Source organism: Taurulus bubalis (genome assembly GCF_910589615.1).
Source record: "Taurulus bubalis genome assembly, chromosome: 12".
Classification (NCBI taxonomy): Eukaryota; Metazoa; Chordata; class Actinopteri; order Perciformes; family Cottidae; genus Taurulus; species Taurulus bubalis.
Window position 1 is genome coordinate 20,566,376 of NC_136600.1, and position 14,948 is coordinate 20,581,323.

At 40.9% G+C, this 14,948-nt stretch overlaps 1 protein-coding gene across 1 annotated transcript; it reads left to right on the forward strand.

Moving 5' to 3' along the window:
* Nucleotides 1–5,308: 5,308 nt before the first annotated feature.
* Nucleotides 5,309–14,351, forward strand: ankrd28b (ankyrin repeat domain 28b; the record flags this gene model as incomplete). The annotated part of the gene is made up of 23 exons (XM_079227455.1): nucleotides 5,309–5,396; nucleotides 5,592–5,734; nucleotides 6,502–6,714; nucleotides 7,087–7,165; nucleotides 7,280–7,394; nucleotides 7,601–7,683; nucleotides 7,868–7,931; nucleotides 8,071–8,139; nucleotides 8,234–8,374; nucleotides 8,537–8,648; nucleotides 8,752–8,778; nucleotides 9,030–9,104; nucleotides 9,207–9,408; nucleotides 9,617–9,704; nucleotides 9,785–9,902; nucleotides 10,202–10,421; nucleotides 10,735–10,822; nucleotides 10,915–10,998; nucleotides 11,100–11,245; nucleotides 11,380–11,462; nucleotides 11,617–11,699; nucleotides 11,869–11,960; nucleotides 12,713–14,351. 23 exons carry the CDS (start codon nucleotides 5,309–5,311, stop codon nucleotides 12,994–12,996), a joined length of 2,697 nt encoding a protein of 898 aa, XP_079083581.1. The 3' UTR covers nucleotides 12,997–14,351.
* Between the last annotated feature and the right edge of the window lie 597 nt (nucleotides 14,352–14,948).

The window sequence follows — 14,948 nt, forward strand, 5'->3', positions numbered from 1 at the left end:
TTTATTGGACGCTGCAGCTGATAGGACTGATTGCTGGAGTTTCATACCAGAGTGAAGACGGATCACAGATTAAAGTTAAGTTATATATTAGATTGGTTTTCTGATTCACCATCTGGTTAAAATATATGTTCACTGTAGGTCTGAACAACAAAAGGACCACAAACAACTTGTTTCATTTATTAGAAATATTGTCTTTTCTTGATCTGTTATTTCCCTCTATAACTTTTATTATGAATATAATTCAAATCAGAGGGAGCTGGAGAGAGGAAACACTTTTTACATAATGTATCATCATTTCCATTCAGATGCTGATCATTCCCGAGTGTCGGGTTTGATGAGTTGTATAGTTTAAGTGTAATCTTACATTGAGCCTAATAAATTAATTCCAGTGTTTAAGAGAAACTATAATCCTAGTCTGGGTTATTTTATAAGGACGTCAAAATCCCAATTGCAAAACATAAAAACGCAAATAATTCATAAATAAAACAAACGTTTTACACACTGTATAAATACTCAATGCAGTTTGTTTAACAGGTAACAGGCTAGAGAGATAACACATCTCCAGTGGGACAGTGATGATAACTGTCTTTATTAGTATACAAGTTTAACACTATTAAATCAACTGAAAACAGTATGCGATCACTTTATCTATATTTTAAATGGATTGTTATTGGAATGTTCGCTAAAAACTGTCGGGACCAGAAAACGACTTTGTTCCACTGATCATGTGTTCAGACACAAACTCCGTCAAAAGACTGACAGCTGTGATCAGAAACAAACGTCTCTTCACGTGATGCTTTCGAGGAAAGGACGTCGTATTTCTTTTAAAAACATATTTCCTCGTTTCCTCTCTCCTCACATGGTTTCCTTGCGTCTCTCTATGCATCCCTGGAAAAGACAAGTGAGGGAAATGTTGATGCAATTAAGAGACTTGGGACGCATCCCTTGTCTGACAGGAAGTTTTTGCAAAATGCTGCAACAGTGTCAGAATCCAAGACTTCAGCTGCTTGCACCAATAAATCTTTAATGTGGTTTCGGTCTTAAATCTGTTTTTTTAGGCATGCATAATAAAATTTGTGCAAAATGGAAATAAGGAAAAATATGACACTCAATATCATTATTACTCAAATAGTGCAGCTAAAGTTTTGTAAAGATCACACAGACAGCAATACTTTTCCTTTTGTATAAACCTCTAGGAGGGTGAGGTCAACTTGGCTACTTTCGAAGAAGCCAGGACAGGAATGGTATGATCAATAAGAGTCAGACTTCAGTTTTACTTTGGAAACTCTTTTTGACTTGTGTCATCTTTGCCGCCGATTGTCTTGTTTGATGTGGTGAACCACATTTTTTTTGTCTCTGTGTCCATTGGAGATGCCGACGGCACATCAGTCGTTTGGAGTACAGTGTTGGGCTTGTAGTCGTGCAAATATCGTGATAATGCTCTCTGTGCTGTGTTTTGCTTGCCAGCTGTCACTAAACACAGAAGAGAATTAGAAAGAGGCTGCTCAGCATTTGTCTGTATGAATCCCAACAGTCTGCCTCCATCATCCTCTGATGTCATCATTTTGTTAAATGTTTGTACTGAACTGCTCTAGTATCTTTTTTTTATAACTGTAGTTATGCACCAGTCTGTGACTAAAAATATTTTTAACAACAATATATAGGGACTTTTTAAACATGATTGTGGAAACTCTGAGCAAATAAGTGTGTTGTGGTGCTTGATGACAAAGATTCTGAAGTCTCGCTATGGTTTAAGGTCACCAAGGCCAGAATTGTTTTGTATTCTCACAAACAAAGTTTCCCCTTATAGGTCATTGGTCTGGCAAGTTTTTACTGTAATAATGGAAGTCTGAGATTGTGTTGCATGTCAGGCAGGTCTTGAGACCCCGTTGATTTTGACACAGTCTCTCTCTCTTTTACAGCCTGCTTTGCTGAAAGCTATTTTCAATGTGGATCCAGATGAAGTACGCTCACTCATATTCAAAAAAGAGGATGTGAACGCACAGGTAACCCCAACCGACTCTCAGTAATCTCTGCATCTGTTTCCTCACCTATTATTGTTCTATTTTTATTTTTTTTTAATCTCAGCAACACAGAATGTAAAGCCTCTTGTGTATAAATGCCTTTGGCCTCAAATAACACAAATTCACATTGATTGTGTTTACAGTTCACACTGTATGATCTAGCTCTGCTTATTGTACTGTATTCCTCAACATTACTCCTTTGGTGTGGGTATTTCTTTCCGAATAAAGCTGGTTTGTACTAGCTTGTGTTTTACTGGAAGCCTCTTTAAGTTACTGAATTGTGTCTTTAAACCACTTTTTTTTCCCCATAAATGGTGACTGTGCTTCTGTCAATATGTCAAAAGAAAAACAATGTGGTTTTAATGTCACAACAGATCAGGGCCAAATTAACTTGTATAAACTTAAGAAGAAACAAAAGGTGATAACTTGGAAATGTGAACCGTTTTGTTTCTGTTCAATTTTTTTAATGCCTTTCCTTTTCACGTATTACAGGACAATGAGAAGCGGACTCCGTTGCATGCTGCTGCTTATCTTGGTGATGCAGAAATTATAGAGCTGCTGGTTCTTTCAGGTATGTTTTTGAAAAGAAGGTTCATGTGCAAAAGCTGTTGAAGTCATATACCTTTCCGTCATTCTTGTAGTGTAGTTCATTTAGAGGTCATTATGTGGAACATTTCATTCTCAACATTAAGTTCACATATCAAGCAATCTAGCAGATTGGTTTTGGAAACATTTATCGGTTTCATGTTTCAGGAAAAGAAATGTGTTCAGGAAAGATGATACAGGAAATGCCCCATTGGTGTCACAATTTGAGCTTGTTAAATTGTTGATGTGTGACCAACATGGCTAAATTAATTTCACCATTTTGGGAATGATGGTTCTTCATCTTTGTGTCGTGCATGGAGGTCCTGACATACTGTATTGACAGTAAATGATCTTCAACGTTAACCTGTTGATGCATCTGCATTCAATATTGTAGAATACCTACATGCACCCTTTGCAGTCTGCTCTTTTCTTATGACAATGCAGACAAAGATGTAAGTAAACAGAATTGTCAAAAGGGCGTTAGCCATTTTGTTGAACGGTTTCAATAGATGCCACGTAACTGTATGACCTTAAACAGTTTAACAGCCGACCTCCTCTGACTTGTAGGTGCCAGAGTAAATGCCAAAGATAACAAGTGGCTCACTCCTCTGCACCGGTCCGTGGCCTCCTGCAGTGAGGTATGTGACTGTTCCTCTGATTCTGTATCTCGTAATCTAAACGGTGTGGAGCTTAAACCTACATGTGATGACGTCTTGCAGGAGGCTGTCCAGGTGTTACTGAAACACTCGGCAGACGTAAATGCCCGGGACAAGAACTGGCAAACACCGCTACACATCGCCGCAGCAAATAAAGCTGTCCGCTGCGCTGAGGCCCTTGTCCCACTGCTCAGCAATGTGAATGTGTCCGATAGAGCCGGCCGGACTGCGCTGCACCATGCGGCCTTCAGCGGCCATCTAGAGGTAATATTAAGCCAAGAGTATGGTTTGATTCAGCTTTGCTCAAAGAAATACTTCAACACCTTTTAAGTTTTGATGTAGTCGTACCTTTAATGGATAAAAATGGCAACACATTTGAATATAAATTGCAGAAGAAACAATACATGTACTCACTTAAAGGGTTGGTGCTGACTTTGTTGCTGCACGGTATGTCCTGTCTTTGTTGTTTTTTAAATGTATAAGCACTTCAGTACTGATCATATTGACACAACAGACTCAGAGGGGTTTGTGTAAGTTCCTCGTCTTCTCCTCTTACTGAAAGCATGTGTTTGCTTGCCTCATAAATGTATGAACACAATGGCTTTACAATAAGGAACAACTGAACAATGGCTATGATTTTGCCCATTTAAGAAGTGTGAAGTGAAACGATCAACATCCACATATAGCTCTGCAGACTACGAACAATACTTAGCATTTATGCCAGTCATGACCAAAGCCATAACTGTGGTCGCTACAACAGATCCTCTCTTTATTATATAGACGATACATACACACACATTTTTTGCCAGTTGTTCCTCTTCCTTTTAGTATTGTTTGTTTATCTGTGTTTAGCTTTGACAAAGTTGGGTAAAAAAATATTTGGGAAATTTGTGCTATTTATGAAAAGTATACATCACAACAAATTGCACTAAGTTATTTGTATCTGCAGTGTTTGGCATATTGTTGTATTGGTGTAGGGTTGAGTTGTGATAAGGTGATACAAATCTGCTTTTGTATCTGGGAGTTGGTTGCACAAATATAAACACCATGAAAAACTCAACAAATAATGTAGCTGCTTTCCAATGAACTAGTCCTAGCTTGTAAAGACAACACATTTTGGGACCGGCAATTTTTCTACTTGGATGCACATTGACTTTTTATATACTCATGTGTAAGTTAATTATATACAACTGGAAATGCATAATTTAATCGAGCGCAATGTATGCAAAGCAAGCGAATAAAAGCTGTTTGATTACCTTTTTGATTCTGCAGCAATATTCCAATAAAACACTCAGCATATACAGATTTGAGAAAATGCAGTTGTAGCTTCAATTTAGGCGCACTGTTGAAATTGACAGTTTCATGCTTCTCTTCTACTTGTGCAGTTGATGTTGTTCCTGTGTTGTGTGTTTGCAAAAGGTCAAAACGCCTTTCAACCTATGTTTGCTCAGCAATTTTAAACAAGAATGTTTAGCCTTGTGGATGCTCATGTAATTCATGAGATTAGATTAAATCAAAGAAAACTATATGCATGTATGTGGTGAAGTATTAAGGCATTAAACACCATGTATACACAATGATTATATAATAATAATAATAATAATAATAATACATTTTATTTGTATAGCGCTTTAAAAGACAGAAAGAATAGAAGCAATAACAATGTAAACAATAGAGACTACATAACGGTAAGAAACAAAACCATACTTCACTAGCATCACAGGTTAAAAGCAGATTTAAATAAATTAGTTTTAAGTGCTGTTTTGAAAGCGGCAAGTGACGGAGAATGTCTGAGGTGCTGGGGAGAGAGTTCCAGAGGGACAGGGCAGCAATGGAGGAGGCCCTGTCCCCTCGGGTCCGGGGCTTAGACAGAGTAGGGGGGGTGAGGAGGTTGGTGTCCAGAAAAGTATGAAGGAGCGAGGTTGTGAAGGGCTTTCTGAGTTGCCACACTGACTGAAAGGCAGCAGAATTAGAAGTGTTCATGTTGTAACTTCCCTCGACATTTTTCCTGACTGCTCCTTTTTCCTCTGTTGCTGCTGTTAGATGGTGCGGCTCCTGCTCTCCAGAGGAGCAAACATCAATGCCTTCGACAAGAGGGACCGCCGTGCAATCCACTGGGCAGCCTACATGGGTAATAAATCAAGCACAGGGATTTTTTTTACATCACATTATTATTTTTCATGTCATCTTGTGGTTAATTGAAAAGTCCAGGACCAGAAAATACTTCTACTTTTAAAGGCCTCAAAAGTATTAAAAGATATTTTTTCATTCATACTCATGTTCTGATATGACCAAATTAATGAAATCATTCTCTTTGTGTCATCAGGACACATAGAAGTGGTGAAGCTGCTGGCATCTCATGGAGCCGAGGTGGCCTGCAAAGATAAGAAATCGTACACCCCGCTACACGCAGCAGCCTCCAGTGGAATGATCAGTGTTGTCAAATACCTCCTGGACTTGGGGGTGGATGTAAGTTCCACCGACAAGCTTATTGTCATTACACTGCAGACACTGCCAGAGCTTATGGTCTGAGCAGGAGAGAACACACATTTAATAACTCATAACCTGGCCTTATCCACTGCTTATGTTTTGGATAATGGCTCGATATATACACTACCGTTCAAAAGTTTGTGGTCACCCAGACACATTTTCAGTTTCTTCGCAATTTCTCGCATTGGAATAGCCTTCATTTCTAAGAACAAGATTAGACTGGCGAGTTTCTCATGAAAGTTCTCTTTTTCTGGCCATTTTGAGAGTGTAAGCGAACCGTCAACTGTGATGCTCCAGATACTCAACTAGCTCAAAGGAAGGCCAGTTTTATAGCTTCTCTAACCAACATAACTGTTTTAAGCTGTGCTAACATAATTGCACAAGGGATTTCAAGGGTTTTCTAATCATCCATTAGTCTTCTATGCGATGAGCAAACACAATGTACCATTCGAACACTGGAGTGATAGTTGCTGGAAATGGGCCTCTATACACCTATGTAGATATTTCATTAAAAGCCAGACGTTTCCACCTAGAATAGTCATTTACCACATTAACAATGTATAGTGTATTTCTGATTAATTTATGTTATCTTCATTGAAAAAACAGTGCTGTTCTTTAAAAAATAAGGACATTTCTAAGTTACCCCAAACTTTTGAACGGTAGTGTATATATTTGTTTTGCCATTTGAAAAAAGAGTGACTGTCTTGTGATGTGATGACGACCCCTTCGTTTTTCTTGCCGTCTAGATCAATGAGCCCAACGCGTATGGCAACACACCCCTCCACGTGGCGTGCTACAACGGGCAGGATGTGGTGGTGAATGAGCTCATTGAGTGCGGCGCCAACGTAAACCAGGTGAACGAGAAGGGGTTCGCACCTCTCCATTTCACTGCCGCTTCGCGCCACGGCGCCCTCTGTCTGGAGCTCCTTGTGTGCAATGGGGCTGATGTCAACATTAAGGTGAGTTATAAAAACAAAATCATGCCTGTCTTTATTTGAGAATGGATGTGACCTGGGGAAGCTGTTACTTAATAACTGTCACTCCTTTTCCAGATATATAGCTTAGGGTTGAGCCCAACATCGTGATTTTGAAATAATGATTATAACAATGTTACTGTTAACTGTCAAAACAAAGAATATTTGTGGTTAAGAGTCACTGTTTAAATATGTTTTGTGTGTGTTGAATCCAAGTGTTTATTTGTGGTCATTTTACAACACTAAAACTTGATTGTGTCAGACAGGCACTTTATTTGTTTGGGGAATAGACTTTAGAGCAGAAAGCCATAGTAATGATCCACATTGTGATGCCACCATGCTTTTGTATCCCTCCAGAGTAAAGATGGTAAGACTCCTCTCCACATGACAGCCATCCACGGGAGGTTTTCTAGGTCTCAAGCAATCATTGAGAATGGTGAGCTCCTCTAAAAATCCAGCCTCGCTGACTTTATTTCTCACGCTGGACCGTAAAACCCGAACTGCCTCTCAGCGCAACATCGACTAAGTGCTTCTTCTTTTTTTTCTGAAGGTGCTGAGATTGACTGTGAAGATAAGAACGGAAATACTCCGCTGCACATTGCAGCTCGATATGGACACGAGCTCCTCATCAACACCCTCATCACAAACAGAGCTGACACGGCTAAGTGAGTGAGCCCGTCTGCTCTTTTACAGCAACCGTTACAACTTTACACCTTGTGGAAGTGTTGCATGTTTAAACCTTTCAAAAGCATAGATGCAGGGCCTGGATGGAGATTGTGCTGTACAATTAATAGTACTTTCCTACCCCTAGTTTAGCACTACCGTTATTTGATTAATACTGAGTAAATCAACAAGATTGTGTCACTTTCAGGCGAGGGGTTCATGGTATGTTCCCACTTCATTTGGCTGCTCTCAGTGGATTCTCTGACTGCTGCCGAAAACTCTTGTCTTCAGGTGAGCAACTCCGTATTCATGTTGTCCAGCTACCTATAATAGTAGTTACAATTCAAAGTGATCTTGTTGAATGTGTTAGTTATTGGAGTTGCATAAGTCTAAATAAAAATGTCAAAAATGTGCAACATCTGCTGTTAATCCTTGTATACAATATGCAGGATCTTAATCCATTACTCTGATGCAGGATTTGATATTGACACACCTGATGACTTTGGAAGGACCTGTTTACATGCTGCAGCTGCTGGAGGGTGAGTAAAATAGTAAAAGCGAAAATAAGCAACATAATAGACAGCTTTAATATTGGCTGCAAGTCTTAGGATGTAGATCATGAACTAGAACACAAATGATTGTTATCAGTTAATCTTATGGATCTTCCTAACCCCTCAGAAACTTGGAATGTCTCAATCTTCTCCTCAACACGGGGGCAGACTTTAATAGAAAGGACAGCTTCGGCAGGTTTGTAGCATTTTAATAATGGATCAAGAGTTTGTTCTCTCCTAGTTTTGTGGTTACATTTGAATAGGGAGCTGAGCTATATTTGCTTTTCCAGGGCCCCTCTACACTATGCTGCTGCCAACTGTAACTACCAGTGCCTGTTTGCTCTGGTGGGCTCCGGGGCCAGCGTCAATGACCTAGACGAGCGGGGCTGCACTCCTCTCCACTACGCCGCTGCCTCTGACACAGATGGAAAGTCAGTATCTCAAAGGAGCGGGTGGCTGTGTGGGAGGCGGGTTATTTAGTTTGAGGGTTTTCGTGAACAAAAATCTCAGTTGCATTATTGGTTATGCTGAGTAACAGTTCAAGACTTGAAAGATGATGTTTCCCTGACTAAAGCCTCTTTGTGCATCTGCAGGTGCCTGGAATATTTACTGCGAAATGATGCAAATCCAGGGATCCGAGACAATCAGGGCTACAATGCTGTGCACTACGCCTCGGCGTATGGACATCGCCTCTGTCTGGAGCTGGTGAGAGCTTCACTCCAACATACATGATGCAAAACAATCAGCTTCTCCGTATTGCTATATTGTAATTATTTAATTAATTGGTGCTTCTCCCACTCTCCCACAGATTGCAAGTGAAACACCTCTAGATGTGGTGAGTTGAATTTTTGCTTTTATTCTTGTCGTCTTGCTTGTTCTTCTTTGTGAAGGTCATTTTACTGTCTGACGAAGATTCCTGCTAGATCGAAATGTTAAATTGAATTTGTTGGGAGCTATCGCACTGTGCAGATATTTTTTGTGAATGTTGCCATGTGTGTTGTCAGTGGGCCATGCCATTCTTATCTGTAGTTCTGAGCGTGAGTCATATCTGAAGTAGACTCTAACTTGTGTACCTGGTTTGTTCAGCTAATGGAAACCTCAGGGACAGACATCCTGAATGACTCCGATGTCAGAGCCCCCGTTAGCCCCCTGCACCTCGCTGTGAGTAATGTGTATTATCCTTGTCCGACTAGCCTTAGCATGGCACTATCCTCAATCTCATCTAATTGATGTTAACGTATTCATGGTGAATGAATCATTCAGGCATACCACGGCCACCACCATGCTATGGAGGTTCTGGTGCAGTCTCTGCTGGATCTGGATGTGAGAAACAGCCAAGGGCGCACACCTCTAGACCTGGCTGCCTTTAAGGGCCATGTTGAGTGTGTGGACGTCCTAATCAACCAGGGAGCCTCCATCCTGGTCAAAGACTTCACTTTGAAGCGAACCCCCATCCATGCTGCAGGTATGGATCTGGACTTGGTGGCTCATAAATCATAGTGGGTATTATATTTACTGCACCTCTGTTTGCTGGGATTATTTGTGGTGTGGTTTCTTTTTTTAAATGTTTTATTAGTAAAGCCCTTTGTAATGTGGTTTTAAAGTACCATATCAATATAGTTTATTAGTATTATTATGGGTATGCTAATGGTATGTTCCTTCTTTCCCTGCAGCAACTAATGGTCATTCAGAATGTTTGCGTTTGCTGATTGGAAATGCTGATCTTAAAAGTGCAGTAGACATTCAAGATGGGAATGGACAGTAAGTAAAATGTGTTTGTGTTTTTCTTCCCCACTGATGATCTAAAGAAATTGCTGAAATGATTGCCTGTTATCTCTTAGAACCCCTTTGATGCTGTCGGTCCTGAGTGGACACACGGATTGTGTGTATTCTTTGCTAAATAAGGGAGCCAATGTAGAAGCCAAAGACAAGTGGGGCAGGACAGCGCTTCATAGAGGAGTAAGGAGATCTTCCCATTCTTACACACACTGAAACACACTGTATATGTACTTTGGAACATTTTCTTTCTGTTTATACCTTAATTGTTCCGTCTGTTGTGTGTTGAGCTTTTTTCCTACCAAAAATAATGTTTAAATATTATTGTACATATGTTAGCTATGCTGCCAGGCATGTTATAGATGAACAAATAAAATGTTCTTTGAATTGTAAACTCAGCTCTCAAATCATGTGAAATGCCTAATTATTTGGGATATTAGTCAACAGTAAAAACACTAACATCTACTGTTTTCTGTCTGTAGGCGGTGACCGGTCACGAGGAATGTGTGGAGGCCTTGCTTCAGCACAGCGCCAACTTCCTGGTGCGAGACTGTAAAGGGCGCACACCAGTCCACCTGTCGGCAGCATGTGGACACATTGGGGTACTGGGAGGCCTGCTGCATGCTGCCCAATCAGTGGAAACACTCCCTGTCTTAACAGACAACCAAGGCTACACCCCACTGCACTGGGCCTGCTACAATGGTACAGAGTTGAGGGTTTGAAAACCTGCTTGAAAAAACAATCGTAGTTATGGAAATGTGTATCTGATGTTTAGCAATGTATGCTCTTAAATGCGGGCAAGCTGCCAAGAAAGTAAGAAGGAGCACTTAAGCTGGTGTAGATTTTAAAATTGGCATGCACAATCAATCATTTTTCATGTTTGTTCTTTATGGGTTTTCATGCACTCAAAGGCACAATTTGTACACATGTTGATCAGGACAAATGTTTTAAGAGAGCCCTGATTGTGAGCACCCCGAGCTGAAGGCTCATATGGTTAATGCTTTCTTGTCTGCAGGTCACGATACGTGTGTGGAGGTTTTGCTGGAACAAGAGGTTTTTCACAAGGCCGAAGGCAGTTCTTTCAGCCCCCTCCACTGTGCCGTGTAAGATCTTGAGCCGTCCTCTGTTTTAATTCAATGCATGTGAACACAAACCTCTAATAGATTAAATAATTGGGCCCTTTCGTCTTCTTTAGAATCCATGACAACGAAAGTGCTGCTGAGATGCTGATAGACACTTTGGGCCCTGCCATTGTCAATGCCAAAGACAGTAAAAGCAGGTATACCCATTCATATAAAGACAAGTGTTTTGTACCTATAATTAAAAGCTCACATAATGACTGGGATAACAATGACCCTTGTTCCGATGATATTTTTGCAGGACTCCACTACATGCGGCATCCTTCACTGACCATGTGGAGTGTCTCCAGCTGCTGCTGAGCCACAATGCTCAGGTCAACAGTGTTGATGCTGCCGGGAAAACCCCGCTCATGATGGCCGCTGAAAATGGCCAGACCAACGCTGTCGGTAAATGCTTCTCTACTTTAACCACTTTTGTTCTATACTGTCAATAACTGGACTGTAAAATACCTCTCTGGGATGCAATAAGCAGTTCTCCGTTGGCTTAGGGTCAATTCGTTTTTCTTGCTTTTCATTGTTAGAACTACTGGTGAGCAGTGCAAAAGCAGATCTCACTCTGCAGGATGCTGTGAAGAGCACTGCACTTCATCTCGCCTGCAGTAAGGTTAGTATTGCCATGTGGTGGCACTGTTCCTACATTCTACAGCAGCAATAATACAGTTTGTTCCTGCAAGTATGTGTTTAAAGTTACTGCACATTTAGAAGCTATTCTCTGTGGTGATTTTTGATATTTATCGTACTGCACCTGTTTTCCACAGGGACATGAAACCAGTGCCTTGTTGATATTGGAGAAGATTACAGACAGAAACCTCATAAATGCCACTAACGCCGCCTTACAGACGTATGTATCACATGTATTACATTAGGGTCTTGTCTCCTGCTGCATCTATGAGCGATGGAGTGGTGGAGTGTGGGTGGATTACTGTGGGGATTTGAATTAGTAATATAGAGATACAAATCGTAAAATATTGACGGTCACGTTGGTGCATCCATGTTTTGTGTTTTTCAAGGCCTCTACACGTGGCTGCAAGAAATGGTTTAACAGTGGTGGTGCAAGAGCTGCTTGCAAAGGGAGCCAGCGTGCTTGCAGTCGATGAAAACGGTAAATTCAGAATGCTATTTTTCTATTACTCTATACCAGTACAGTACATCAGGAAGTCTCATCTAAACATCAATACTAATGGCCACAGCATTATCAGTAATCATTACAAATGACTACTGGGCTGCTTTTATTTAGCAGTTTCAATTAGTCCACACATCCGCAACATTTCAGCTACTTAATGTGCATAAAGTTCACTTCTGAAACAGAGGTGGGCCTATAGGTAGATAGATAATTGAGAATTATAACATTTTAATGGAGCGCTTATATTTTAACCGCCGCAGCTTTTTCAGCCTCTATGGCACTCGTTCAGCGCTCCAGGAAACACAACGACCAGTTACATGCGTTTGTAAATTGTATCACAAGATGCTACTCAGCCAATCATATTTGGGGTTTCTTATAAGCACCGCAACTCCAGTGACGTATCATCAAACAGGAGAGGGAGACCTAATGGTCAGAGAGAACGCAAGTCAGAAGTTGAGACATATGAGACTCTGACGATTATTAAAAGCAGCAATGTGAAGCTCCGCTATGAGACAAAGCACATATCTGTTACTTGAAATTAGAGAAGATTATTTATTTATGTATTATTGCATGATGTATTATTTATAATTCATCCAGTTTCCATCAAAAAATCAGAAAAGCCATGTAATTACTGCTTAATCCTTAAACAGAATAGTTTACACCAACTGGAAACTGAAACTTTGTATTTATATTATATAACATGTCACATTGGCATACTGTCAATGTTCCAGGTTACACACCCGCCTTGGCTTGTGCCCCCAACAAAGATGTGGCAGACTGCCTCGCCCTCATTCTGGCCACCATGATGCCTGTCTCCCCCTGCGCCCCGGCACCCACCCTCCCCTTCAGTGCCATTAACCACTACACCACCAGCCCCTCCAAGAGCGTCACCTTCGACAGCCTGCCCGCGCTGCGCGACGAGCACAGCTCCTACTGCAGCTTCAACAACATCAGCCATCAAGACGGGCTCTACAAGGAGGAAGAGCTGAATGACTCGGACTCGGAGACGTACTGAGGGACAGCAGGGAGCGATAAATGCATAAACACACACACACACTGTGTCTTAAAAATCACCCACCGCCAGCTTGGGGGGGCAGAAGAAGAAAGAAATGCGCCCACAGGAGCCTTAAGAGTCCGTCCGTCCCCCTGTCCCACACACACACACACACACACACACACACACACACACACACACACACACCGGAGAGAGGGAGGAGGTGCAGCATGTTGGCCCACACTCATCCCGACCTCATCCAGCACCAGGTGTCCTTCGGCTGATACTGGACCTCAGTAACCGCTGCTTTACCAACCTTGACTTTTTGAGTGCTGAAAACTGCGCTTGTTGGGCGGACAGCGGCTTTTGTACGGCAATAACATGCTGAAGAGGGACGGTAGCACTTCACGGAGCTAAACCGACAGGGACCAAAAGGCATGGATGCATTTTAACCCAGTTTTAACTGTGTAAATTAGATTGAGAATTTGGGGGTTTATTGTTTTTTTTTTGGGGGGGGGGGGTACATTTTGGGTATTCCTTGATGAGTTGGAGAAGGTTGATGCCCGCACACTACATCCGTCAGAATGCACTTGCCCTTCAAGTCTGTAAGTCATACAGGCGGAAAATCATTTATTTTTTTGAGATCAACAATTTTAATACACCCATGTTCATATCTTAAACTCTCCATCCTCCAGTAAGAAATCTGATTTAGTGACCTGAGTAATTTAAAAACATTTGATTTGTGAGCCAGGTTATTTTTAAGTTGATCAACCTTACCTTTGTATATTGACCTGTCCATTGCGGTTTAGTCTTTCAAGAATAAATTATTTGTGTAATTTTGCTTCCTATTTATGTGTTCATTTTGTGCCTTCATTAGTTACTGAGAAAAGGTTTTTGAGGCAGCTGTGAAAGTACAGTGATGTGCACTAGGTAAGTAATGGAACATTTCTAAGAGGCACTGATCTTGTACTGAGACTCTGAGGCTTTGTTGAGAAGAAACACTGTAAACCAATGATAGAACAGCGTTTGATTTTTCTTTTGTTTGAACGATATCTTTGCTCGTATATTAGTCAATGTTTGTTGACAGGTTTTGCTTGCTTTAACTTAAAAGAAACCACTCGATCCTACCATGATTCAAATCTTCCCTTTTCTGTCTGTTGAAATATCCTTTTAACTGGAAATATGTATCATACAGTTGCTAGCTTCTTTAGAATGGAAAAGATGTTTTTTTTCTTTTCCTTGCTTTTTCTTGAGGGATGAAACTAGCATGTATATAGAAATTATTACTGTGAATTCAACACTCCAATGAATTCTTGCAGTACTGAGATTGCTGTATATTTTATGAGTAATAAAGAAATGAGTTATTTAATAATGAACATGAGTCTTTTTATGAAGTGCCTTTTAATTGTGTTAAAATGTGACACATTTGAAGCTCATATGTTTCCACATGTTAGAGGAGAAAAAGCACAGGTAACTAATCAAAGGAATGATCACTTAATTAAATTTAGCTGCTTAAGTTGCACACTGGCTCATGACCACATCATACTTCCATCCCTTTTACACGTGCAACAGCTGCATAGGCAGCTATACAAAGTGTATTACGGATTTATGATTAGAAAAACTTCCAAACTGACCTATCTCCCTCTAAAGAAAGGCCAAAATGCATCAAAGGAGGAGTGAGTAGAATAAGTAAACAGTGAATGTTGAGTACATTTGTCTGCGCATTAAATGCACAGCGTCTCCTAACGGCAGATGCCGCTTGGAAGTGTTGGAAGTCCAGTGTTCAGACGGGCAAATGTCCTGCAAAAAAATAGATAAATGTCACGATCATTAAAAGTGATTGCTGCCGCATGTCGATTCAAATCAAATAGTTATTTCTCGGCTGCATCTGAAGGAGTCTCGTCGCAGCCGGTCTACAAATGGAGCGTCGCAGGATCATGACGTAACGGCGTGCGACGTGACGTCATAGACTT